The 25,598-nt window shown below is 46.6% G+C and overlaps 3 protein-coding genes and 1 long non-coding RNA gene across 4 annotated transcripts; 3 read left to right on the top strand and 1 right to left on the bottom strand.

The window, feature by feature from the left end:
- Positions 1-19: 19 nt before the first annotated feature.
- LOC134024105 (uncharacterized) lies at positions 20-1,277 on the top strand. The gene is made up of 2 exons (XR_009930849.1): positions 20-538; positions 704-1,277. It is a non-coding gene; the product is annotated as an uncharacterized LOC134024105 (long non-coding RNA).
- A 2,704-nt stretch (positions 1,278-3,981) lies between these two features.
- On the top strand, positions 3,982-9,274 carry LOC134023791 (NACHT, LRR and PYD domains-containing protein 3-like). The gene is given in 6 exon segments (XM_062466152.1): positions 3,982-4,249; positions 5,071-6,026; positions 6,029-7,023; positions 7,653-7,826; positions 8,127-8,300; positions 9,124-9,274. Coding segments are annotated over 6 exon segments (2,718 nt in total).
- A 2,708-nt stretch (positions 9,275-11,982) lies between these two features.
- On the top strand, positions 11,983-13,156 carry LOC134023789 (G-protein coupled receptor 4-like; the record flags this gene model as incomplete). Its single annotated transcript, XM_062466151.1, has 3 exons — positions 11,983-12,096; positions 12,255-12,494; positions 12,611-13,156. Coding segments are annotated over 3 exons (900 nt in total), but the record flags the coding sequence as incomplete, so codon positions are not given.
- Positions 13,157-21,311: 8,155 nt separating this feature from the next.
- LOC134023788 (G-protein coupled receptor 35-like) lies at positions 21,312-22,195 on the bottom strand. Its single transcript, XM_062466150.1, has 3 exons — positions 22,190-22,195; positions 21,632-22,151; positions 21,312-21,358 (listed from the first exon to the last, which is right to left on the bottom strand). Exons 1-3 carry the CDS (start codon positions 22,193-22,195, stop codon positions 21,312-21,314), a joined length of 573 nt encoding a protein of 190 aa, XP_062322134.1.
- Between the last annotated feature and the right edge of the window lie 3,403 nt (positions 22,196-25,598).

The raw sequence follows: 25,598 nt of genomic DNA, 5'->3' as shown, positions 1-25,598 counted from the left end.
CATTTTTGTAGCAAATCGGAGCGAGCAAGCTAGGTACTACTGACGTCACAAACCAGCGCATGTAAGCAACAATGCCTACTGTTGGGGAGATGTATTGGTGCTGGACAATTAGCCTACTAGTCATTTTTGCAGTGACCACTTAGTGATTGCAGGAAACATAGCTAACTACATCTGCAAGATCATCATTTGTTCAGCAGCTGTGTTGCAGTTTTGGTTTCCCCAGAAATGGTACCCTCTCTAGTTCTGTTGTGATTCCTCTCTCTCTCCTCCAGGGGGACTCTGGTCCTGTGTATGACAACGTCTCAGCCATCGCCCTGAACCCTGTCCCTGCTGTCCAGACACACACACACACAGACACACACACAGACACACACACAGGCCAGCAGAATGACGTACACTACGCCAGCGTCGACTACTCTCGCTCCAAGACCCAGGACGTCCCCCTCTACTCCACCATCCAATCAGTGCAGCCCCAGAACCAGGAAGAGGATGTGCAGTACGCTGCTGTGCAGTTCAACCGGCCCAGTCCTGCCCCCCGGTGAACATATCATGTCATTACATCACATGGAACAGGATTGCATTGATATAACATTATGTATCCCGACTGGAAATTCAGTATTCCAACAGGAAGAACACAGTATGTCTGACTCTGTTTTAAATGTTGAACCTAACGGTGTTGACTTTCCTTGTTGTCTGTGTTCAGAGTCGCTGTTCAGACCACCGAGGATCCCTCTGCTCTCCACAGCACCGTCCCCAAACCCAAGCGCTGACATCACTCAAATATGCTCAAACTGCATGAACACAAAGGAACACACACACAATATGACCATACAATCTTTAAAATCAAAAACGTGTTAGGATGGTTTCTGGGGACTGTAATCTAACGGGGACATGAAAACATGTCCCCATATCTCCCCAAAAGTACTCAGATTCAGTCAACGTTGTCCACAAGTGACTTTATGGTCAAAACTTGACATTTAGATTTTTCTAAAAAGTAAAACAATCACTAAAACAAAGTAATAAAACGAAATAAAATGATCTATTAGCTAATGATATTTGGATATTTATTTAGTATTTTTGAGTGTTTTACTGATTTACAAACATTAGTATTTTCTTAAATATTTTGTTGTTTCCAGTTTTTCCAGTTTGTTTTTTTCTTCATATTGTTAATTATTGTCTTTTTTCCTCTTTTTTCCCCCTCATCTCCTCCACACCACCCTGCTGTCATGGTAACAATATTTGGTGCTGGAAAAGTCCTGTTTAAGGCAAAATCCAACTTTAGTTACGTTTTTTATTTACTGTAGCTCACATTTCTGTTGTCCCTGTTAGGGGAGGTCAGAATAGTCCTGTTTGCTTTAGTGGACAGAGATCTTGAAATACATTGAATTTAATAGTTTATTGTGTTGTCTTATCTTGATTTAGAAACATAATGTTTAATGTGCTTAGATCATGCTTGGATTCTGTATCTTATAGATGTTTTTATGATAAAGTATTTTTGGTGAAGTTAATAACTGTTTATTTTGTTAGTTCATGTTTAGTTAGAGTTATCAGTTTGACTGTTGACTCTAGACTGTAACAACAGTGATTTTTTGTCATGAACTTAATTGATAGATTAATCAATGAGTTGATCTGTTAATTGATTGATTTATGTATTTAGTATATTTCCCCGATATGTTTGGATTAGTCTCATCTGATACTCAGACTGCAGAAGACGTGTGTCATCAGTTTTCAGATATATTCTGTGTCTTCAGGGTTGATGTTAGTCATTTAGCATTATTTTATTCCCTCAGATGCACTCATAGAGTATTTCTCCAGTCCTCTGCTGTTGTTGTGGGCCTGAGAGCACATGCAGAAGCACAAATATTTATGTTGATGATGTTTTGGAGGACACTGTTCTGGTGTACACTGCTACCATTTTTATTGTACATTGGAAAAAGAAAATACTGTTATTTTAATTGATTGATTGATCAAGTGAGTTTAATGCAGCCGCCCATTCAGTTTGTCCTTACAGGGTAGCTTGAAAACCTTTAAAGTTTACAAGATTTACTTAAGCTAATTTATCGTTGCTGAATATAATAGATTAAGGTAATACAATTTTTCTAACTCTCAAAATATATTTTTCTACTTGTGTGATGCTGTTTGAATACAATTTTTTTTAAATAAAGTTTGATTTGTGTGTGAGAAAGCCTCTTGTCTACTTCATACAGTTTAACACACTGTATATTTCACTGTACACTTTTGGTTGTACTTACATTGGTCACAGTGTTATGTTATAAACATTTGTTCTGTAATATTTGTTCAGCACTTTTTGAAAGGCAGGTTAAAAAAGACAAAAAATATTATTATGACATTGGTAATTATGCCCTTTGAAGGTTATTGGAAATTGAAATTTGTGCTTTAAGTTTACATACTTTTTAAATTTGATTAATAATATAGAGGCTGTCCTACATTCATTTAGTCTCACTGTGTTGTGCTTGGAAAGCTACCACATAACCCAAAAAATAAATAATATATATATATTAATACATGTATAGGTATCGTATCGGCGAGTACCAGAAAAAAATATTGGTACTCGATTCGGTCCTTAAAAAATGGTATCGGTGCATCCCTAATTAAATTGATCATTTATCAAAATAAAAAAATACAAACTGCAAAGCTTCTCATTCTTGATTAAAAAAAATACATTTTGAGAGACTATAAACTTCCACAATCTACCGCCTTTTAACTCTTATCATGTGTTGAAGTCCACCTAGCATCTGTATCCGGCCCCAGAGATACAGAACGTTTCAGCCATACAGTCTATGGTTTCAGCTGACACCTTTTGAATTATAAATAAAGGCTCGAAGTCCGTTACTGTTAACCAATGGCAGTAAAGGAGATACTGTACGGCGCTCACTTGCATGCCGACATCGAACGGTGATTGCCCCGCTCTGTCTTACGCAGGACTAAACGGTAAGCCTAATGTTTCAGTGGATGACATTTGTATTGATTAATGCAGCCTACATTTTATAGCTAATTGGCTAATGCTTATTTACTGTATTTTGCGAAGTTATACGTATCCACTACATATGTTCGAAGTCCACTCCTTGAGCTCAACCTTTTCCAGTAGAACTATCAACCATTTTGTTAGCGACCGTGCCTACCTGAGATGGGGTCACTTTGCCATGTAAGTGGCCAGTGAATCAGACCGTTCCTAGACTCTGACCACTGGAATAGGCTACTGGAACTACGCACTTCTGATCTTTGATCTTCTTCTGTACTTTATATCAGACATCCCAAGTCTCCCGGAACTTCCGGGAGACTCCCGCATTTCAATAGTGGCTCCCTGACGCCCGCAAATGCTATACAATCTCCCGGAAATCGGGGATATTGTTGGGGGGGTGTTAGATGATTTTCTGTCTGATGGGCCAAGGAAAGCACCACAATGAAAAGAGTTGACTTTGTTTATTAAGTCGAGCTGCTCGGATCACGTCACCACGACAGGCAGAGTGGTTGGCATGAGTGAGAAAACATGTCTCTCAGAAGTCCTTTATATATATGGCTGGACTGTACAAATATAGTTACCACCACAACATCTCCTTAAACGGTACACATTCCACAACTTGATGCACAGAAGAAACAACACACAGGTGATGCGGTCATCAATCATTGCTTGTACTATTCTCTGCATCCTGCACTGAACCTAAGTTGACCAGAGCACATTCCTTGATCTATATGTGTATTGTCCAAGGCCTGCTCCGTGACCTCTTGACCACAGCAAGAGACAACCTCACACATGTATAGAAAATCTGCGTATCAGGGGGAGAGGGGGAAATGAGTCCCTGAAATGAGTCTCTGCAGGTTGGGATGTCTATGATATATGCACATCGTTTTGTATTAATAGGACTGTTAAAACGAATATGCAAACGTAGGCCTGAGATAAAGAGCCTTTTATCTTGCAGGTCAAAAAAAGCCACGGGACAAAGTAACCGTGACAACGTCATGGCGACTACTATGCTGATGCTCCTCCTGAATCACCTGGAAGAGTTGGAAGCGGAGTCTTTCAAACGTTTCAAAAAGCTGCTCAACCATGAGATCCCAGATGGTTTCGAACCTGTACGAGGGGACCAGTCGGAGTTGGATATGACGGACACCACGGATATCCTGATTTGTAAGTATGGAAGCGATGGATCCCTGGTTGTCATGCAACACATCATGAAGAAACTGCGTAGGAACGACCTAGTCCAGTCACTCGAGAAGAGCAAGAACGGTGAGTTGTCTGTTTAGAATAGAATAAAATAGAGTATAACAGAATAGAAGATAAATAACGGAAATAAAGGAAAAGTGTACAGAATTTGCCTTCACCGAAACTTATAGATAAGATAAGCAAGTGTATATGACTTTTGTGTCGTGTTTAGGTCCATAGGTCCAATTATTATGAACATTGATTGATTATGCTTCAAAGTCTGACTGAGTTGTCCTTATAGGAAATCGGCTACGCAGATAATGTTGTTGAGGAAATGTTACCTTGTGCTGCCTTCGGGTCATTGTGACCCACCTTTTGCACCACGACGGTGGGTCACAATGAGCCGAAGGCAGCACAAGGGTTAAGTCAATTTAGTTCTGTTTCTTATGGCTCTTACACTGAATGCCGTGAGACCCTGACATGCATTCCTGTGCAAATGTATTCATTTAGCAGACGTTTTTATTTAAAGTCACAGGGGATTCGAACCTGCAACCTCTTGATGTGTACTTTGCCACTGAGCTATATAATATATATATATATATATATATATATATATATATATATAATCGATTAGATTAGATGAGATTCAACTTTATTGTCATTGTGGAGAATTACAGGTACAAGTGTAAAAGCATAGAATTTATGTACAGTAAAGCCAATCTTAGGCTATAACTTACAGGACGTACAGAGACATAGTATGACAGTGGAGATAGTATGGACAGTATGTACAGTACAGCACATAACAGAAGCCTCTGTTCTCTATTCACCTACTTTAAATGGCCCAAAGTTATTCCCATGTTTCTGTGCCTCTTTCTGAAACCATCGTCCTTCCCTGTGGTCTTCAGTCAGTAAATCGGAAGCACCGTGGGAGAAGAGTCAACGAGAACACAAAGAACGTCTGGAGAGAAAGTACGTAGCCGTACACAAGGGCACAAGGGACGAAGTCCTCGAGGGCAGAAGCGAAGGGGTCACCACCGAGCATGAGGTGGTGTTGGTCGAGCGAGCAAATATGACGGCAGGTTCCAGAGGTGTCGTGGTTAACAGCGCCGACATCTTCAACTGCCGGTACGGGGGCAAGATCAAGACAGTTCTGACGACCGGACTCGCCGGGGTTGGCAAAAAAATTACAGTGCAAAAGTTTGTTCTCGACTGGCTGGAGGGGAAAATCCATAAGGACATACAGTTCACCTTTATCCTTCCATTCAGAGAGCTGAATTTGATGAAAGATGACGCAAGTATGCTTGAGCTTCTCTTAATCTTTCACCCGGAAGTGAAGGGCATAGAATTTGAAGACCAGAGAGTTCTGTTCATTTTTGACGGTCTGGACGAGAGCAAACTCCCTTTGGATTTTGCGAGCAACGGGGTGTTGAGCAAACTCGACAAAGTTTCTTCGGTGGATCAACTTCTGACAAACCTCATCAAGGGGCACCTGTTTCACAACGCTCGCATCTGGATAACCTCACGACCTGCCGCCGCCGACAAGATCCCACACGACCTCGTCGGCCGTTTCACAGAGATCACAGGGTTCGACAATTCCCAGAAGGACGAGTACTTCAGGAAGGCGGTCCATGAAGACCAAGAACTGGCAACCAGGATCATCACCCACATCAAGTCCTGTCGATCCCTGCACATCATGTGCCATCTACCCATCTTCTGCTGGATCTCACTCAGGGTTCTGAGGGAGATGATGAAGAAGGGAAACAGCGAGGCCCGGACTGAGATTCCGAGAACGATTACCGAAATGTACATTCACTTCCTCCTTGTGCAGACCAGTGTGAAGAATGAGAAGTACAACATGGGGGGGGGGGGCGCAGGGGGAACCGGAAGGAGCTGTCAGACGACGACCAAACGCTCGTCCTCAAGCTTGGAGAGCTCGCCTACAAGCACCTGGAGAGCGGGAAGATCCTGTTCGGTGAGGACGACATGAGGGACTGCGGCGTCGATGTGGAAATGGCTTCCGTGTGCTCCGGAATGTGCACAGAAATCATCAAGGTTGATTCCGGTCTGTACGATGAGAAAATGTACTGTTTCGTACATCTCAGCATCCAGGAACTGTTTGCAGCGTTGTACGTTTTCTGTGTGTTTGTGAAAACCAACAGGAATCTACTTATGACAGAGGAGAGTCTGAGGAAAGCTTTTCAGTTATCCCAGTTTGGGGACCTGCCAATGACATTCGGGAAAAAGGAAGAAATTGAGGATGAAGATCACGTTTATTTTCCCAGTGTTTCATATCTAGAACATGTAGTACTGACCATCAAGTTCAAGAAGATTGGGGGAACTTTATGTCGTCCAATGAGTTGCAATGCCTTCACACCGTTGTCGGGCTTGCTCAAAACTGCGTTGGACCTGTCCTTGGCGAGCGAGCGTGGATACTTGGACCTTTTTGTCCGCTTCCTTCTGGGCATCTCCCAAAAGGGCTGCCAGGCTCACCTGAGAAGCCTTCTGACTCCGGTGGAAGGAAACCCAGGGAGCCTCGACGACACAGAGAAAAACATCACGGAGACAATCGCTTACATCAAGAGGAAGAACAGAGAGGATCCCCGTCCAGGATCAACAATAAAAGAGAATCTAAATCCAGAGAGACTGATCAACATGATCCACTGCCTGAACGAGCTGAACGACGACACGCTACAGAGGGAAGTGCTCGCTAAAGGACGTTGGAATGAACTGACCCCCCCACAGTGCTCTGCCCTGGCCTACACATTGACAGTTTCCAATCAACCGTGTGACGTCTTTGACTTGAAGGCCCACAATTCATCCCCAGAGGGCCACTCGAGACTAATGCCACTTATAAATCGGTACAAAACTGTCTTGTGAGTAGAACCACCTGACATCTTACCATGGTTGTTTTTTCATTAAACTTTTATGATAAATCATGAGTAACATATCATTAATGAAGCAGGTCTGGACTTGTATCGTACTTGGTGGTAATGGCCATTGGCAATGTATTTGGATTGGTCAGCAAGAGGCGATGTGTCAGTCGATGTGTTAAGAAACTCTGTTAATATTTGCGTGTATATTGCTTAGGTTGGACTGCTCTAGAATAAGACTGGAGACGTTTCAAGCTGTGGGTGCAGCTCTGAAGGCAGTAAATAACATCAGGGAACTGGACCTGAGTGATAATGCAGTCGGCAATGAGGCTGCTCTGTGATGGCCTAAAACACGAGAGCTGTGCGCTGCAGGCACTAAGGTGGGTGTGTGTGTGTGTGTGTGTGTGTGTATGCGCATGTGTATGTGAGACAGACTCTCCCCTGCTGTTAAAGGTTTACTGTTGAATTTGCTTATTTTATATAACCTCTAAGACTGCTAAAAAACAAAAACAAATCCCCTGTTACAGTGTTATTATTATAGATCACTGTGCCCTGCTATGTTGGGTACACTCTTTACATACACTCTTTTAATACTTGGCCGACTGTATCTTGTGAAGGCTGGAGAGATGCCGTCTGTCCAGGGAGGCCTGTGAGAGTCTGGCTGCTGTGTTTGGCTCCAGCAACACTAAGCTGGAGAGACTTAGCGTCAGTGGTAACGACCTGCAGGACTCGGGCGCAGAAGTTCTGCTGTTTGGGCTGGCGTCTTCACACTGCTCACTGCAGAGTCTGAGGTAGGCTCCCCTGTGATACAATAAAGAGACCCCCTCTTTTTCGCCCCAAACGACAAGCCGATGTTAAAGTTACAGATTTCGTTCCTGAAACGTTGATTACGAATGTTGAAAGAAAAAAACACATCATTAGAATGAAACAAATCTAGTCCGTAACCTTTGTTATTCTGTTAACATTCGAAAATCATACCTCATGTAATACCTCGAATTCCGAATCAAATACATAATATCCTGTTTAATGCTGTGACGTGTCCTGTACCTACAACCACGTGTTGTCGGTGTTCTTCTGTGTTCCGCCGACAGCATGGAGGGCTGTGGCCTCACGGGGGCTGTGTGTGCGACGGCAACTTCAGTCCTGAAGTCTGCTAACTCAAGGCTGAAGGAGTTGGATCTCAGCTCCAACCGCCTAGGAGACTGTGGAGTGCAGCGCCTGTGCGTACAGCTAGGGGGCGCCAGCTGCAGCGTACGAACGCTCAGGTGAATCCTGGTTTGAGAGGTCTTGGTGCTCAGTCAGCATGCCTGTTCCCCCCCAGCATGGCTTTGTGATTGTAACCTGTTGTTGTTGTTGTTGATATGAGGTGTAGCAGAAGCAACAACTCGTTTTCGTTTAATTTCCGTCCCCTTTTCTCTCTATCTCTCTCTCTATCTCCCTTTAAGTATGTGCCATGTTGTTAAATGTTGGTGTATTTTGTATCTATGTAATCTACGCGTTTATGTGAGGCTCTGTACAAACCTCTGTTTGAGTCTCTCTGAGTCTTTTTCAACGGCTCTTTTTCTCTCCACCCTCTCTCTCCCCCTTCTCTCTTTCATCCTCTGTCCCCCTCTTTCTCTCCCTCTCTCTCTCTCTCTCTCTCTCTCTCTCTCTCTCTCTCTCTCTCTCTCTCTCTCTCTCTCTCTCTCTCTCTCTCTCTCTCTCTCTCTCTCTCTCTCTCTCCCCTCTCTCTCTCTGTCTCTCTCTCTCTCTCTCTGTCTCTTTCTCTCCAGGTTGGGAGAATGTGACCTGACAGAGGCCTGTTGTGCAGAGCTTGCCCAAGCCCTGTGTTCTTCCTGGTCTGATATGACGTATCTGGATCTCATGCATAACAAGATACGAGACCCTGGCGTCAAAATACTGTGTGAAGCTCTGGGAGACCCACTCTGCAAACTGCAAAAACTAGGGTTAGTGCCATGGCCATTATTTGATGGAGAAATCCAAGTTCTGATTACAAATACCACGTTTTGTTTAGTAAAGTGCAAAGCTTCACTTCAAAACTGTTCAGCAGTTTGCCCACTGTTGTATATTTTCTTGACTTCCCTACAGGCTGTCTGGTTGTGATGTGACAAAGAATGGTTGTGGCTTCCTGGTGTGTGCGTTGCGTTTAAACCCCGGACACCTGGAGGAACTGGACCTGGGCCACGATGACCCTGATGACCCTGAGGCCCCCTGCTGGAGGAGCCTGGTGTCAGACTAGAGAAGCTCATGTAAATACCACTTCTCCTCCTTGATCTCTCTCTCCTTTATCCTCTTACATGCTCTTTTCTCTTTCTCTCTTCATTGCTTCATCCCTCTGTTTCTTTCTCTCCCTCTGTGTCTTGCTATTTCTCTGTCTCTGTATTTGATCTCTGTCCTTCCTTTTCATTGTCTGTCTCTCGCTCCATCTGCCTCGCTATCTCTGTCTGTGTATTTGATCTCTCTTTCTCTCTCTTGCTCTCATTCACTTTCTGTGCATTCATGTGTCCATTCCTGGTCATCCTTGTGACTATCTGTCTGTGTTTATCGACCAGACTCGGACTCCAGAACGGGGAAACTAAAAGAGCGACACTCCTGAAGTGTAAGAGTTTCGCCGTTTCTATGTTACCGTGTAGTCATGCAATACATACAGAAAAATACTAAACATATCAAACACTCTTGCTTGACACAAATTGCTTGACACTTGAGACCCCATTTCTAACATAACTCTAATCTTACAACCCCTCACCTCTCTCTCCTCCCCTCTCTCCTGTCCTCCCTCTCTCCAGACACCTGTCCTCTCTCATTCGACGACGCCAGCATGTGCCTGGGGCTCTCTCTCTCCCCGGATCTCCTGAGTGTGTCATGTGACGAGCGGATTGGCGGAGAGTCCAGCCACTCCCAGGGGAGGTTTGCCTATCCTCAGGTCTTGTGCAGAGAGGGTCTGACCGGACAGTGCTACTGGGAGGTAGACTGGAGAGGTCAGGCGTGTCAAGTGGCTATGACACGCCAGGGAATCCAGCGAGAGGGGGAGAGTGAGGATTGTGTGTTGGGGGCTAAAGGGTCCTGGGCTTTGTTGTGCGACGCAAACAGCTACCAACTCATTCAGGAAGGGGAGCAGTCGAAGCCAGTGTTCGTGAGCGGCTCCTCGCGGAGGGTGGGCGTGTTCCTCGACAGCGAGAAGGGACGCATCTCGTTTTACGACGTCGTCAAGGACACTGCGAGGCCGCTGCACAGCGTTGTGGGCGTGGACACCACAGAGCGGCTGTTTCCTGGGTTGTACGTGGGCCCCAACACGACTGTATCCCTCCACCAGCCGCCAAAGTAGACCCCCTGGAAGTGCTCTACACAGATTCAGCTCTAGAGGGGTGGGGGAGTGAGGGGGGGAACCTAGCAACCCACAAGGCCTCCCCTTCTGTTGTCCTACTCTGCACACACACACATACTGTTCATAATCCCTGAGTCTCCTGACTGTCATTTCACAATCTTTCAAAAGTGCTAAATAATCAAATCAATACATACATTATTGAGTGCATCTTCTAAATGTATGCATATTTTTTTTACCATGTGTACTTACAAAATAATGACATGTACCTTGTGCAACAAACAAAATAAAAGCACTTTACCTTTCATTGCTTTCTGTGTCTTCTATACTGTGCAGTCTTACACATGATACCAGGTGTGTTGAGTAACCAGGTGTGTTGAGTAACCAGGTGTGTTGAGTAACCAGGTGTGTTGAGTAACCAGGTGTGTTGAGTAACCTCCCCCCCCAACACAACCTTGTGACCATTTCACGGGACCTACCCGGCAACATTACACAACGACATGACCGCAGCAGAGATGTCGTTCTGATTGCCTGTTGTATGTTTGCCGACCGAGAGCTCCACGTCCCAGCGGAACCTCTTCCCGCCTCGCCGAACGGACCGCCGCAGAGAACTGAACGCATTAGTAAGAGCTTGCTCCATATTTCTCATGTTTGTTGTCAGTGCCGAGTGGCTCTGCCTTGCATCACCTGTTTGTCAGCTCTCCCTTACATCAGGGGAAGCCACACTTTAGTGGTGCGAGAGGGAGGTGAACTTGCCCTGCAGCCAAGATCTGAGATCAGTTACGTCGTTGTCTCATCCGTCTCTGACTATCAGCGATGTGAAGCCTAATCTGACCTGAGACCAGCGCCACCGGTGTAAGCCCCTCAAACCAATAGCGATGGAGAGGTTACGAATAATTGAGAAAGCAACGACAACCAAGCTCAGGCCCTGCCTACCTAACAACCCCCTCTCCTCCTCCTCACCACCCACACCAACCGTCCAATCCCAGAACATCTCTCTCTGGCATCACCCTCCTCTATTTGGCCACGCCGTCCAATCACATCCCTGCGCTGTGGCCACCTCAAAGGGGGCGGCCATCTTGGATGGATGCTCAGCAGACCGGCTCCTCCAATCAGATCGTCTGTCCTATGGCAGCTCGCTGCTGGTTCCAGGTGTGCGTCTATAAGTAGCGCGGGCCCCTGTGAGACGGCTGTGTGGAGAAGAGGGTCGCTTTAGGAACGCACGCTCTCTCTCAGGAGGAAACACACGCCTTCTACGGGAACCAGAGAGACTGGCGGTGACAACCGGAGTGGACTGAGGAGAGAGGCAGTGTGTGGGGTATGACTCCCCTCAGGTAAGAGCCTTTAGGGTCCCTCTGATCTTCCTTCAGACACGCCTGTGGTGTCCAGGTCCAAGACGGGTTTCATGTTGGGTTGATATGGACGTAGTGTAGAGTCTTCCTGTGTTCGGCTCATGGGGTGTGAGGTGTTAGGGTGTCTTGGTTCCAAATGTCCAGTGTGGTGTAGCTGGTGGCTAGCGGGGAGTGTTGACTGCCCAGTGAAATAAATAAAAACATATCTGTCTCTCCCTCTCTCTCCTCCTGAACCCATCTTCCAGGATGAGTTATTCCAACGTGACGGCAGGCGACCCGTCTCTGAACTCCACGACCCTGGATACTTCAGGAATCCGGCCACTCTGGTACTTTCTGGACATATGTGAGCCCGCCCCGTACGCATTTGTGTTCTACTTTGGCGTCAAGGTGAGGCCCTCAGCCCGTCTGCTTATCTGCCTGCCTGCCTGTCTGCCCGTCCGTCTGGACATCTGCCCACGCCTCAGCCAATCTCATGTTTTGAATGCATTTTACGATCCGTCCATACATCCCTCCTCTAGTTTCTCCTCCTCCTTCCCCCTCCTCAGGTCTTCAACCTGGTGATCGGAACGCCCTTGAACTTGATGGTCATCTGGCTGATCGCCCGCAGCAAGAAGAGCGACTCGTCCACGTCGGACATCTTCATCATCAACCTGGCCATCCTGGACGCCTACTTCTGCCTCATGACCCCCATCGACATGGTCAACCGGTTGGTCCTGCAAAACGACGGCTTGTGGTTCTTCCAGCACTTCGCCTATGGGGTCAAGGATACCGCTCCTGTCTTCCTGGTGAGCAGGAACTCCAGGAGGGTGGAGGGGAGGGTAGAGGGAGGGACGGATGGTTGAACAGATGGATGCATGGATGAAAGAGCACATGATGACATCACCCCCCCCCCTCTCTCCAGGTGTGCATCTGCATGGACCGCTACGTCGCCGTGGTCCACCCCGTCCTCTTCACCGGCATCCGCGACAACAAGATCCGCGCTGCCGTCTCCGTGGTGGCGTGGTCCCTCATCCTGGCGTACGGCCTCACCAAGAGCATCCTGGGAGTGATGAGCGTCAACGAGATCTTCAGCGGCCTCATCCTCTTCAGCTTCGCCCTCATGATCTTCTGCAACATCTCCGTCGTCTGGGCGCTGAGGCGCTCCGTGGCGGGCAAGGAGGTCATGCACCCCGTGAAGAAGAAAGCCCTGAAGATGGTGCTGACCCTGCTGAGCATCATCATCTTCAACTACCTCCCCCCCGTGGCCCTCATGCCCTTCTACTCCTACTTCACCATGGCCCAGTTCCGCTGCCAGGTAGCCACTAGCGTGTTTTCCATCATGGACCTGAGCAGCAGCATCGAGCCCCTGCTCTACGTGACCAAGATGGACCGGCCGGCCTGGATGGGGGAGGGGGGGTGCTGCGGGCTGTTCGCCCCCGTCAAGAAGCCCCAGGAGGTGAAGGCGTGATGGGGGGGGGGGGGTTGGGTGGAGGGTAAAGAGGTGGGATGACTGAGGTAAGGAGGGGATGGAGAGAGAAAGTAAAAGAGAGAGAGAAAGTAAGAGAGAGAGAGAGAGAGAGAGAGAGAGAGAGAGAGAGAGAGAGAGAGAGAGAGAGAGGGTAAAAGAGAGACTGGTTGTGCGAACCAGTCGTTCGCAGTCGTCCCAGCTCTCTGCAGCATAATAGCTAATCGCCTCTGCAAAAGTCGTCAATATAGCCGCACTAAATAACCACTTAACTCCTCATTAACCCGTTAAGGAGTAGCGTCGCACATATGCGATAGTTCGAAAGCGGGCCCCACAGCGTAGCGTTGCACGTGTGATTTCGAACATTCCAACTGACTATTTTCCGATAGACAAAAACTATATGACAAACGCTACAGTATGGCTTTGTAATGTACAATGAGGAAGCTAACAAGTAACCCTAGCAGGTAGTTGCATTGCTACGAGTATTATGCTAGGTTGCTAGGTAACGGAAGCTAACTAAAGCTGGCTAGCTTCCGTTTCGGAAAAATAACTCACTCTGGTGGGAGCGTCAGAAATATTTAGAACTCACACGTCTAATGCTGGGGACACACAAAAATATTTTTTTTATCTTATAAGATTTTATAACTGTGAGAGTCCACAAACATGAGGACAAAAAATCCTAGATTTAACCGTTTTGCTCCTACAGTGTGTGGTGTGCCATGATGTGACAAAGACAGCACACCACACACAAACTGATTTTCAACCAGTGTCCCAACTGTGAACACAGGAAATCTGCAAAATCTCTTGAGACTTCAGAATAAGCATGGCGGACGATATGCAGGAAGAAATTGCGATGATAGTGTTTGGAATGATTTTCACAGAAAATTCATGGAAAAAAAGAAAAGGGTTTGCTGTTGCCACAAATCAACGAGCTGATCCTCCATCTCTGCTGTCCAAAACTATTTAACCAAAGACTCAATATAAGTTCTTTGATTTAACTTTGTGCTGCGCTATGACTGCGTTTGTTATGCTTCCGTCTTCTCTCAGCTTGCTTTCTGATTGGATATTGTTTCTTTCACGTGATAATCTCGGGGTTTGTCCTTGGGGTTCCCCCCACACATCAGGATTTCTGATCGTAAAATTAGCGATCGGGGCACCTCTGACGTCCTTCCGAGCAGATTCGGTCACTCTTAACACACCTCACACCAGGGGAAAATCTGATAAAATAATCTGCAGAACCATCAAGATAATCGGGACATTACCGAGGATTGGCTTTAGGGGCGAAATCGGCCGATTATCCTGTGGTGTGTCCCCAGCATAAGGGTTAAGGACACCTCTTAATTAAACCCCAGAGGGACCAATCAGAGGCTGGCTAGAGCCTCGTTAGGAGCCAATTAAGGGCAGCACGGAGCCTCGTTAAGGAGAGAACAGATGGGCTCAATTCAATGCTGTTGATAATAACACGGTTAAACTAGTATAGAAAACCACTATAACCAGGATGACGGTGATGTTTAGGTAGCAAGTTATGACTCAGGAGGAGTCTACATTAAGGCATATAATAGTAGATTAATGGCAGCCTTTCTTGGAAACAGTGGAATTTAGAGTAACTACAGAGCGATTTGGATCTTTTTTATTTGGATGTGTTCGTTTATTTTTCAATGTTCTGTCCATCTTGATTGGAGACAATTAAAACCTGTTGCCGGTCCTGAAACGCCTGCGTGCCAGTACCTAGCCCCCCCCCCCGGCCCAAGTTACTGCGCACTCAATAAAAATATATATTTTTTTAGACTGCTACACGTCATACATCATTGGAAAGCTTTTACGATTTTCATGCTTGCAGTGCTGTAATCCATTTCAAGATCAAGTCGCAACAGCAAGTTAAGTCAACGTCTTTGTCCGGTCACCAATATCTAAACAAAGCAAAAGCAAACAACTCTACTCACCCTAAAAGGTTCAGTGTGGTCCAGGTATGCAAAGGATCCCAACAAACATGGACTGGTTACATTATTCCCAAAGGTCCAATCTATCTAAAAATGTTGAGTAGTTCGTCCAAAACAATGAATTATATCCACACATAGCCACAATGTTGTTGCTTCATTCTGCCTTCGCCAATTCAATTTTTACACTCTCTCACACACTATCGCTCATTGAAAGAGATGTGATTCGAATATTTACAATTGGAGAGTGTCAAGATGGCCGCTACACTCTGCCCTTTCGATTGACACCTTGTTTGACCCAATAGGAGCTTCCATGCCCTGGTGACAGCCCTCTAAAGCCAACTAGGTCTGTGCGTCCTGCCCCCTCCCTGCCCCCCCCCCCCCCCCCACACACACACACACACACACACACACACTCCTTCTAAACAAATTTCTCAAACTGGCTTTGACTGGCTCTGAAATTAGCTTGTTAGCCTTGTAACTAAGGAAATGCTGCAAACGTTAATACCCAACATGATAGGTATCTGTGGAGCCTTCAAAATAAAAGTCCCTGGCGCAACATGCATGACAGAAGCAGTGTTCTTTGTGCGTCAAATCAGCACTCCAATGTGTTCATGCTTCAGTTTTTGTGTTTCAGCAATACTAATGGGGGATTTAGCTATAATATATGATAGTTCTAAGTACCACCTTACATTAGAGATAACAATTATGAAAAATAATACCTTTTTATCCTAAGTATTTGACCTTGGTTACAAAGGGTAATTTTGTAGTCTCCAAAAGGCCCTTTTAGAAAACGCCTGGATGTACTCTTATAAAAACATGTTTCAAATATGAATATATTGTGGTATTATGTTTGACTTTTGACCTACCACCTCTAGGCCTCTTCAGGCCTCTGTTTTCAAAACAAAATCTAGCCGGAAATAGAAACTTTCACTTTCCTTGTGTTCAAGCTTCTATTACTCAACACCAGTAGGGTCCTGACAACAGGGGAAATAACTTCAGAGTGTCACCTTTCAAAAGAGACCACAGTCATGCATGTACTCCAAATGGTTCAAGAACAGCTTTCAATTTACTTTGGGTATGCTGTATAGGCGTTTTCAGGCACATTTAACGGGAGTCTTAAGAGGCTAACACAGTACATTTCAGTGGTGTTAGTCTGGTAAAGATATTATATATTGTGTACGTAATGTATCGTAATGATTGTCTTTGTATGTGCATTGTGATAATAAAAATAAAATACCAAATCAGCTGAGATTTCATACAAGTAATAAATTACAAAAAACATCAAATTATTTAACAAATTGACATTTAGTCATTTAGCAGACGCTCTTATCCAAATTGAACTTGAAAAAAATATAAACTTGTCTATATATATCGGGTGAGGAACTTGTCTTACTTGGAATAATTTCGGCACTTCCAGAAGCTTCAGTCCAGCAACCCACAAGGCCTCCCCTGCTGTTGTCCTATTCTGCACACACACACACATACTGTTCATAATCCCTGAGTCCTGACTGTCATTTGACAATCTTTCAAAAGTGCTAAATAATCAGATCAATACATACATGTAATTCGTGACATGATTGAGTGCATCTTCTTATACATATATTTGTTTACCATGTGTACTTACAAAATAATGACCTTGTGCAACAAACAAAATAAAAGCACTTTACCTTTCATTGCTTTCTGTGTCTTATACTGTGCAGTCTTACACATGATAACAGGTGTGTTGAGTAAACTAACCCCACCACCCCCCCACCCCACAACCTTATGACCTACCCGGCATTACACAACGACATGACCGCAGCAGAGATGTCGTTCTGATTGCCTGTTGTATGTTTGCCGACCGAGAGCTCCACGTCCCAGCGGAACCTCTCCCCGCCTCGCCGAACGTACATCCCAACCTGCAGAGACTCGTTGAATGCAATTAGTAAGATCTTGTGTGGCGGAGCTTGTATGGCAAGATGCTGTTGCATGTTTTGGCCTCTAGATGGCGCTGCAATACCAGGGATAATGCAGTTTCATGACGGTTAGGAAGAGACAAAGCTAACCTAGACACAGTTGTCGAGAGAGAGCGAAAGGAAGCAGTCGTTGCTTGTGAACTGAGCTGTTATACGTGTAAAGTGTGAATAAATGAAGGCAACATTTCCCAGCACACTGTTGAGAGTTTTACTTTCTTCAAGTGTGCAACAAAATTGGCGCCCGAACAGGGACTCAACGTGATGCAAAAAGACGTCTGACGAAAGAAAAGAAGACACTTTGGAACACGCAAAATGGAACTGGAGCAGCTACAGGATCAGCTAACGGAGCTACTGTGTCGGCTAAAGATTGAACAGCTAAAAGAGGTGTGTATCCAAGCCAAAGTTTCACCAGATAAGGAGAGGAGGCACACGTTGATCGGAGCAATTAATGAGACAGTGGATACAGCTTTTGAAGAGGAGGAACATGACGTAGTAGAGAGATTTGTGCAAGAGTTGTTAGCTACAGCTAAGCGCTTGAGAGATACCGCGCCCAAATCAAAGAGGGATGTACAAAATGACAAGGAGCTACAAAGGCTACAAAAACAGTATTCTGAAATGCAGTTGAATTTCCAGAAGTCGACCAAAATGCTCGAGGACTGAGTCGGCTTCGGGAGAAAATTAACAGGACGCCTAGCCCACCAGAGCTTCCATTCCCCAGAGCCCCTGAAGTGGTTATCAGACGTGAGTTTCGAATTAATGGCCAGATAGGTGAACTGGGGCAGAAAGATAAGTTATCGTACACTAACCTCTTGCACCATATAGACTCTGGAAAACGTAAGGGCCACAGTGATTTAGAAATTGTTGAAGCTGCAGAAAAGCTGCTACACCAGCCTCAGTTTACATGATATGCTGGAAGCTGAAAGTAATTTGACACTGGTGCATTTGAAGACGATTCTCAAAGCCCATTTCAAAGAAAACAGTACTACAGATATGTTCCACAGACTCGTTAACATAACTCAAGATGCAAAAGAATCCCCCCAGAACGTTCTTTTTCGTGCAGTTTTACGTCTTGCCGATAGCGAAGGCCGATTGTGCCAATACGTCTAAGTTAACGGCCGTTTTTAACGTCTGTACACGTTTTGACGTCTGTACACGGCCGTTTTTAACCCGTTAAGGAGTAGCGTTGCACATATGTGATCGTTAGAAAGCGGGCCCCACAGCGTAGCGTCGCACATGTGATTTTGAACATTCCAACTGATTATTTTCCGTTAGACAAAAAAACTATATAGCTTTGCTCACACGTGCTCGCGCTGGTGTGAGCATCTCTCCAGAGCAGAGAAATAGGTAGACACAGGGAGAGAAAGAAACAGGGATGAAGCAATGAAGAGAGAAAGAGATGGTATTTACATGAGCTTCTCTAGTCTGATACCAGGGTCATCAGGGTCATCGTGGCCCAGGTCCAGTTCCTCCAGGTGTCCGGGGTTTAAACGCAAAGCACACACCAGGAAGCCACAACCATTCTTTGTCTCATCACAACCAGACTGCCTGTAGGGAAGTCAAGTGCAAATGACATTGTGTCCTTTGGCAAGGCACTTCACCCTACTTGCCTCAGGGGAATGTCCCTGTACTTACTGTAAGTTGCTCTGGATAAGAGCGCCTGCTAAATGACTAAATGTAAATCTAACAGTGGGCAAACTGCTGAAATGTGTTGAAGTGAAGCTTTGCAACACTGCAATTGGTCTGGAATTGTACTAAACAAAACGTGGTATTTGTAATCAGAACTTGGATTTCTCCATCAAATAATGGCCTTGGCACTAACCCTAGTTTTTGCAGTTTGCAGAGTGGGTCTCCCAGAGCTTCACACAGTATTTTGACGCCAGGGTCTCATATCTTGTTATGCATGAGATCCAGATACGTCATATCAGACCAGGAAGAACACAGGGCTTGGGCAAGCTCTGCACAACAGGCCTCTGTCAGGTCACATTCTCCCAACCTGGAGAGAAAGAGAGAGAAAGAGAGAGAGGATGAGGGAGAGAGGGGGTGGAGAGAAAAAGAGCCGTTGAAAGAGACTTTATTGTCCTGTTTTTAAGGAAATTTGTTTCCAGTTTCTACAGAGCCTCACATAAACGCGTAGATAACATAGATACAAAATACACCAACATTTAACGACATGGCACATACTTAAAGGGAGACGGAGAGAGAGAAAGAGAGAGAGAAAGAAGAGCGAGCGTGGGAGAGAGAAAAAGAACAACAAAAAAATCAAAAGGGGATGGAAGTTAAACAAAAACGAGTTGTTGCTTCTGCTACACCTCATATCAACAACAACAACAACAGGTTACAATCACAAAGCCATGCTGGGGGGGAACAGGCATGCTGACTGAGCACCAAGACCTCTCAAACCAGGATTCACCTGAGCGTTCGTACGCTGCAGCTGGCGCCCCCTAGCTGTACGCACAGGCGCTGCACTCCACAGTCTCCTAGGCGGTTGGAGCTGAGATCCAACTCCTTCAGCCTTGAGTTAGCAGACTTCAGGACTGAAGCTGCAGTCGTACACACAGCCCCCGTGAGGCCAGTCCAACCTAAGCAATATACACGCAAACATTAACAGAGTTTCTTAACACATCGCCTGACACATCGCCTCTTGCTAACCAATCCAAATACATTGCCAATGGCCATTACCACCAAGTACGATACAAGTACAGACCTGGTTCATTAATGATATGGTACTCATGATTTATCATAAAAGTTTAATGAAAAAACAAACATGGTAAGATGTCAGGTGGTTCTACTCACAGGACAGTTTTGTACCGATTTAGGAGTGGCATTAGTCTCGAGTGGCCCTGGGGATGCGTTGTGGGCCTTCAAGTCAAAGACGTCACACGGTTGACTGGAAACGGTCAATGTGTAGGCCAGGACAGAGCACTGTGGGGCAGTCAGTTCATTCCAACGTCCTTTAGCGAGCACTTCCCTCTGTAGCGTGTCATCGTTCAGCTCGTTCAGGCAGTGGATCATGTTGATCAGTCTCTCTGGATTTAGATTCTCCTTTTTTGCTGATCCTGGACAGGGATCCTCTCTGATCTTGCTATTGATGTAAGCAATTGCCTCCGTGATTTTTTTCTCTGTGTCGTCGAGGCTCCCAGGGGTTCCTTTCACCGGAGTCAGAAGGCTTCCGACGCCCCGCCGGCCCTCACCTTCCTGGGGGAAGACCCTCGGCACGCCGGCCTCTTCTCCAGGATCGTGCGTGGCGAGGAGCAGCAGTGGAGGGTGTGGGAGGACCGGGGCCACGTGGCGTTCCTCACGCCCTTCCCCAACTCCCCCGGGCTCACCGTGATCGTCCCCCGCCGACCTCTGACCTCCGACATACTCCGACTCGAAGAGGGGGATTACACGGAGCTCGTTCTGGCAACCCGGAAGGTGTCTCTGCTCCTGGAGGAGGGGTTGGGGGCGTGGGGGGTGGGGCTGATCTTCGAGGGGTTTGAGATTGACTATGCCCACGCCAAGTTGATCCCGCTGATAGCACCTCCAGCAGGAGAAGAGGCGGGCCCCATCGCCAGCCTGCCTCCACCCCGGTTCTACCCCGTCTATCCTGGGTACGTGAGCTCTGAGGATGGGCCTGAGGCCAGCTCGGAGAGCCTGAAGGAGCTACAGGTTAGAATCACGCAGGCTTGAGAGACAGCTTGAACTACTGTGGCGGTTGGTGTGAGGATTCCGTAAGCGTGGACTGAAGCTTCTGGAAGCGCCGAAATTATTCCAATTAAGACAAGTTCCTCACCCGATATATATGGTTATATTTTTTTCCAAGTTAAATTTATTAAATAATTTTGTTTTTTGTCATTCATTACTGATTTGGTATTTTATTTTTATTATCACAATGCACATACAAAGACAATCATTACGATACATTACGTACACAATATATAATAGCTTTACCAGACTAACACCACTGAACTGTACTGTGTTGGTTGTCTCCAATCAAGATGGACAGAACATTGAAAAATAAACAAATACAATGAAAGATCCAAATAGCTTTGTAGTTACTCTAAATTCCACTGTTTCCAAGAAAGGCTGCCATTAATCTACTATTATATGCCTTTATGTAGACTACTCCAGAGTCATAACTTGCTACCTAAACATCACCGTCATCCTGGTTATAGTGGTTTTCTATACTAGTTCAACCGTGTTATTATCAACGGCATTGTATTGAGCCCATCTGTTCTCCTTAACGAGGCTCCGTGCTGCCCTTAATTGGCTCCTAACGAGGCTCTAGCCAGCCTCTGATTGGTCCCTCTGGGGTTTAATTAAGAGGTGTCCTTAATGAGAAGTTAAGTGGTTATTTAGTGTGGCTATATTCAAAACGTTTCCCCATGCATTAGCTAATATGCTGCAGAGAGATGGGACGACTGCGAACAATGTGTTTGCACAACCAGTCTCTCTTTTACTTTCTCTCTCTCTCTTTTACTTTCTCTCTCTCTCTCTTACTTTCTCTCTCTCTCTCTTACTTTCTCTCTCCACCCCCTCCTTACCTCAGTCATCCCATCTCTTTCCCCTCCACCTCCACCCAACCCCCCACCCCCCCATCACACCTTCACCTCCTGGGGCTTCTTGACGGGGGCGAACAGCCCGCAGCACCCCCCCTCCCCCATCCAGGCCGGCCGGTCCATCTCGGTCACGTAGGTCCAGGTCCATGATGGAAAACACGCTAGTGGCTACCTGGCAGCGGAACTGGGCCACGGTGAAGTAGGAGTAGAAGGGGATGAGGGCCACGGGAGGGAGGTAGTTGAAGATGATGATGCTCAGGAGGGTCAGCACCATCTTCAAGGCTTTCTTCTTCACGGGGTGCATGACCTCCTTGCCCGCCACGGAGCGCCTCAGCGCCCAGACGACGGAGATGTTGCAGAAGATCATGAGGGCGAAGCTGAAGAGGATGAGGCCGCTGAAGATCTCGTTGACGCTCATCACTCCCAGGATGCTCTTGGCGAGGCCGTACGCCAGGATGAGGGACCACGCCGCCACGGAGACGGCAGCGCGGATCTTGTTGTTGCGGATGCCGGTGTAGAGGATGGGGTGGACCACGGCGACGTAGCGGTCCATGCAGATGCACACCTGGGGAGGGGGGGATTATGTTTTCCATCCATGCATACATCCATGCATCCATCTGTTCAACCATTCATCCATCCCTCCACCCTCCCCTCCACCCTCCTGGAGTAAAATGCATTAAAAACATGAGATTAGCTTGAGTGTGGGCAGATGTCCAGACGGACGGGCTGAGGGCCTCACCTTGACGCTGTAGTAGAACACAAACGCGTACGGGGAGGGCTCACATATGTCCAGCTGGTACCAGAGGGGTCGGACTCCTGAAGTATCCAGGGTCGTGGAGTTCAGAGACGGGTCGACCGCCGTCACGTTGGAATAACTCATCCTGGAAGATGGGTTCAGGAGGAGAGAGAGGGAGAGACAGAGATGTGTTTTTATTTACTTTACTGGGCAGTCAACACTCCCCGCTGGCTAGCGGGGAGTCATCCCCCCAGCTACACCACACTGGACATTCGGAACCTACTCAGAGAGAGAGGAGAGGGAGGGAGACAGAAATCAATAGTTTAACAAAATAGTGTTACAAATGAATCCCAAAATAATATCACTTGCTTGTTCACAAGCTCTTGGCACAAAGACAACCTAACACCTCACACCCCACGATCCGAACACAGGAAGACTACACTACGTCCATATCAACCCAACATGAAACCTGTCTTGGACCTGGACACCACAGGCGTGTCTGAAGGAAGATCAGAAGGACCCTAAAGGCTCTTACCTGAGGGGAGTCGTACCCCACACACTGCCTCTCTCCTCAGTCCACTCCGGTTGTCACCGCCAGTCTCTCTGGTTCTCGTAGAAGGCGTGTGTTTCCTCCTGAGAGAGCGTGCGTTCCTAAAGCGGTCCCCTTCTCCACACAGCCGTCTCACAGGGGCCCGCGCTACTTATAGACGCTCACCTGGGACCAGCAGAGAGCTGCCATAGGACGGACGATCTGATTGGAGGAGCCGGTCTGCTGAGATGGCCGCCCCCCTTTTAGGTGGTCACACCGCAGGGATGTGATTGGACGGTGTGGCAAAATAGAGGAGGGTGACGCCAGAGAGGGATGTTCTGGGATTGGACGGTTGGTGTGGGTGGTGAGGAGGAGGAGAGGGGGTTGTTAGGTAGGCAGGGCCTGAGCTTGGTTGTCGTTGCTTTCTCAATTATTCGTAACCTCTCCATCGCTATTGGTTCGAGGGGCTTACACCGGTGGCGCTGGTCTCAGGTCAGATTAGGCTTCACATCGCTGATAGTCAGAGACGGGTGAGACAACAACGTAACTGATCTCAGATCTTGGCTGCAGGGCAAGTTCACCTCCCTCTCGCACCACTAAAGTGTGGCTTCCCCTGATGTAAGGGAGAGCTGACAAACAGGTGATGCAAGGCAGAGCCACTCGGCACTGACAACAAACATGAGAAATATGGAGCAAGTGTTGCACACTTGAAGAAAGTAAAGGGATGTCGGTCTGGTTTGATGGCTTTCCCCACAAGAGAACCAGGGCCAAGGAGCTCTTCAGTGCTCTGTACCTTCACCTTTGGGAGGCACTTCTTCCTCCAGGTGTCATTGATGAGGCACACTTGCGATCCCGTGTCTCATACGGCTTGGGTCTTCACTCCATCTAGGTAGCAACTCACCATGCACCTCTTTCCAATAAGACGCAGCAGCTGTGAATGATGTCGAGGGGAGATATGGCTAACATAAGCAGACCCTCCCAATCTTCCACCTGGGGAACACCTTTCTGCTCGCAGTCCCTCTTCTAATTGGAAAAGGCTTTCTCTGAGAATAGTCGGAGTGTTGGGTGACCCGCCCTGTAGTTCTGTAGTGGCAGGGGAGGTATATTCTACGGTCTGTCCTTTGATATTAGCTGAATCAGTGTTACCTCTTGTGTTCCTTTGGCCTCTGCATCCTTTTGAGAAGTGTCCACGCAGGCCGCATTTGAAGCAGTGGTCACACTGTTCATCTTCTCCCCGGTCATCCTCTGCATGCCCTCTTCCCTCTGCTTTGGAACTGGTGAGATGGTATTGCTGAGTACTGAACATTTTTTCTCAGCTCAGCCACTCCCTCTCTCAACTGTTTCACTGCATCCATCAGTTCGGTTTCTGCTGGGCTTTTTGCAGCTTGTAGCTTCTGGCTTTTAACACTGGCCTTCACTGAAGTGCTGTGTTCAGAAGTGCTCTCTTCCCAGATAGCACACATACGTCTTGCTGAAATGTCACTTAGCAAATGAACATACAATGGGCTATAGAGCTCCGGACGTCACGTGACTTGACTGTTTACGGACGTCACGTGACTTGACTGTTTACGTCGCCATTTTGGCAGGAGAGTAGTGGCAAAAATGAACGGCGCTAGAACGGATTTCAACCTGTCCGAGTTCACAGCGCACTTTAATTCAAAAGACATAGGCAGATATAAAGCAAAACTTGATTGATTAAACATTAGTGTTTAATCATATAATGCTCCCGGAGTTATTTTTACGACCTTTACGAGTGAAACGGAAGGCTTCCCTGACCTTCTGTATCCAGATATTTACAACTCTCTATCAACTTTCATTCGTCCTACTCTGGAGAATCTTTGAAAGCCTACAAAAGCCTGGAGGGATATAAATGGACGCAATCAGCGGGATTAGTTATGAATATTCAGCTTTGAAGTCTACCGGCTACAAATTGCTATGTGTAACATTAATGCAGTCAGCTTTATAACTTGTATAGGAGTCAGGTGGCTGAGCGGTTAGGGAAGCGGGCTTGTAATCAGCTATATCTCCTTGTAATCAGAAGGTTGCCAGTTCGATTCCCGGCCGTGCCAGATGACGTTGTGTCCTTGGGCAAGGCACTTCACCCTACTTGCCTCGGGGGAATGTCCCTGTACTTACTGTAAGTCGCTCTGGATAAGAGCATCTGCTGAAATGACTAAATGTAAATGTATAGCTAGCTAGTCTGTAACGTTCGTCAACAGTTAGCTACTAGCAGCATCTGCAGAATTAGTAGTTGTAGTGGCATAAGATATAGCAGCAGGTGCTGTAGAAGTAGCAGCACTAGTAGTATCAGTAGGGGTAGTAGTTGTGTTGTTGTGCTCTTGTTGACTGAATATCTACATCTGGTGACTCCACTAATCAGCTAATACCAATCACCTGTGTAAGCGACTTAGTGGAGCGTGTCTGTCTGGTTGCCACGGTGATGGTGCAGCTATGATTGCTAACACGCTGAGGGCAGAGAGAATAACATAGATGTACCTAGAATCCACACCTCAAACAAGTTAACCTAGAAGCAAAACTATACATCCAATCCAAAAAATAAGGATATTTTCCGAGACTCAAGACTCTGCCGAAACCATAGATATCCTTTATATGTCTGTGCCGTCAGAAATACGACTCTACTGGCAGTTTCCAAAAACGTGTACCTTCTGCTTTCCCTGAGAAATTTGTCACCAGATTTGCATTGGTCTCTATGGGGCGAGAGTTGGACTTTGTCTCGCTCTCGTGGG

Source organism: Osmerus eperlanus, chromosome 7, assembly GCF_963692335.1.
Source record: "Osmerus eperlanus chromosome 7, fOsmEpe2.1, whole genome shotgun sequence".
NCBI classification, from domain to species: Eukaryota; Metazoa; Chordata; class Actinopteri; order Osmeriformes; family Osmeridae; genus Osmerus; species Osmerus eperlanus.
The sequence above is the reverse complement of the archived record's forward strand: the minus strand, read 5'-3'. Positions and strand labels throughout refer to the sequence as shown.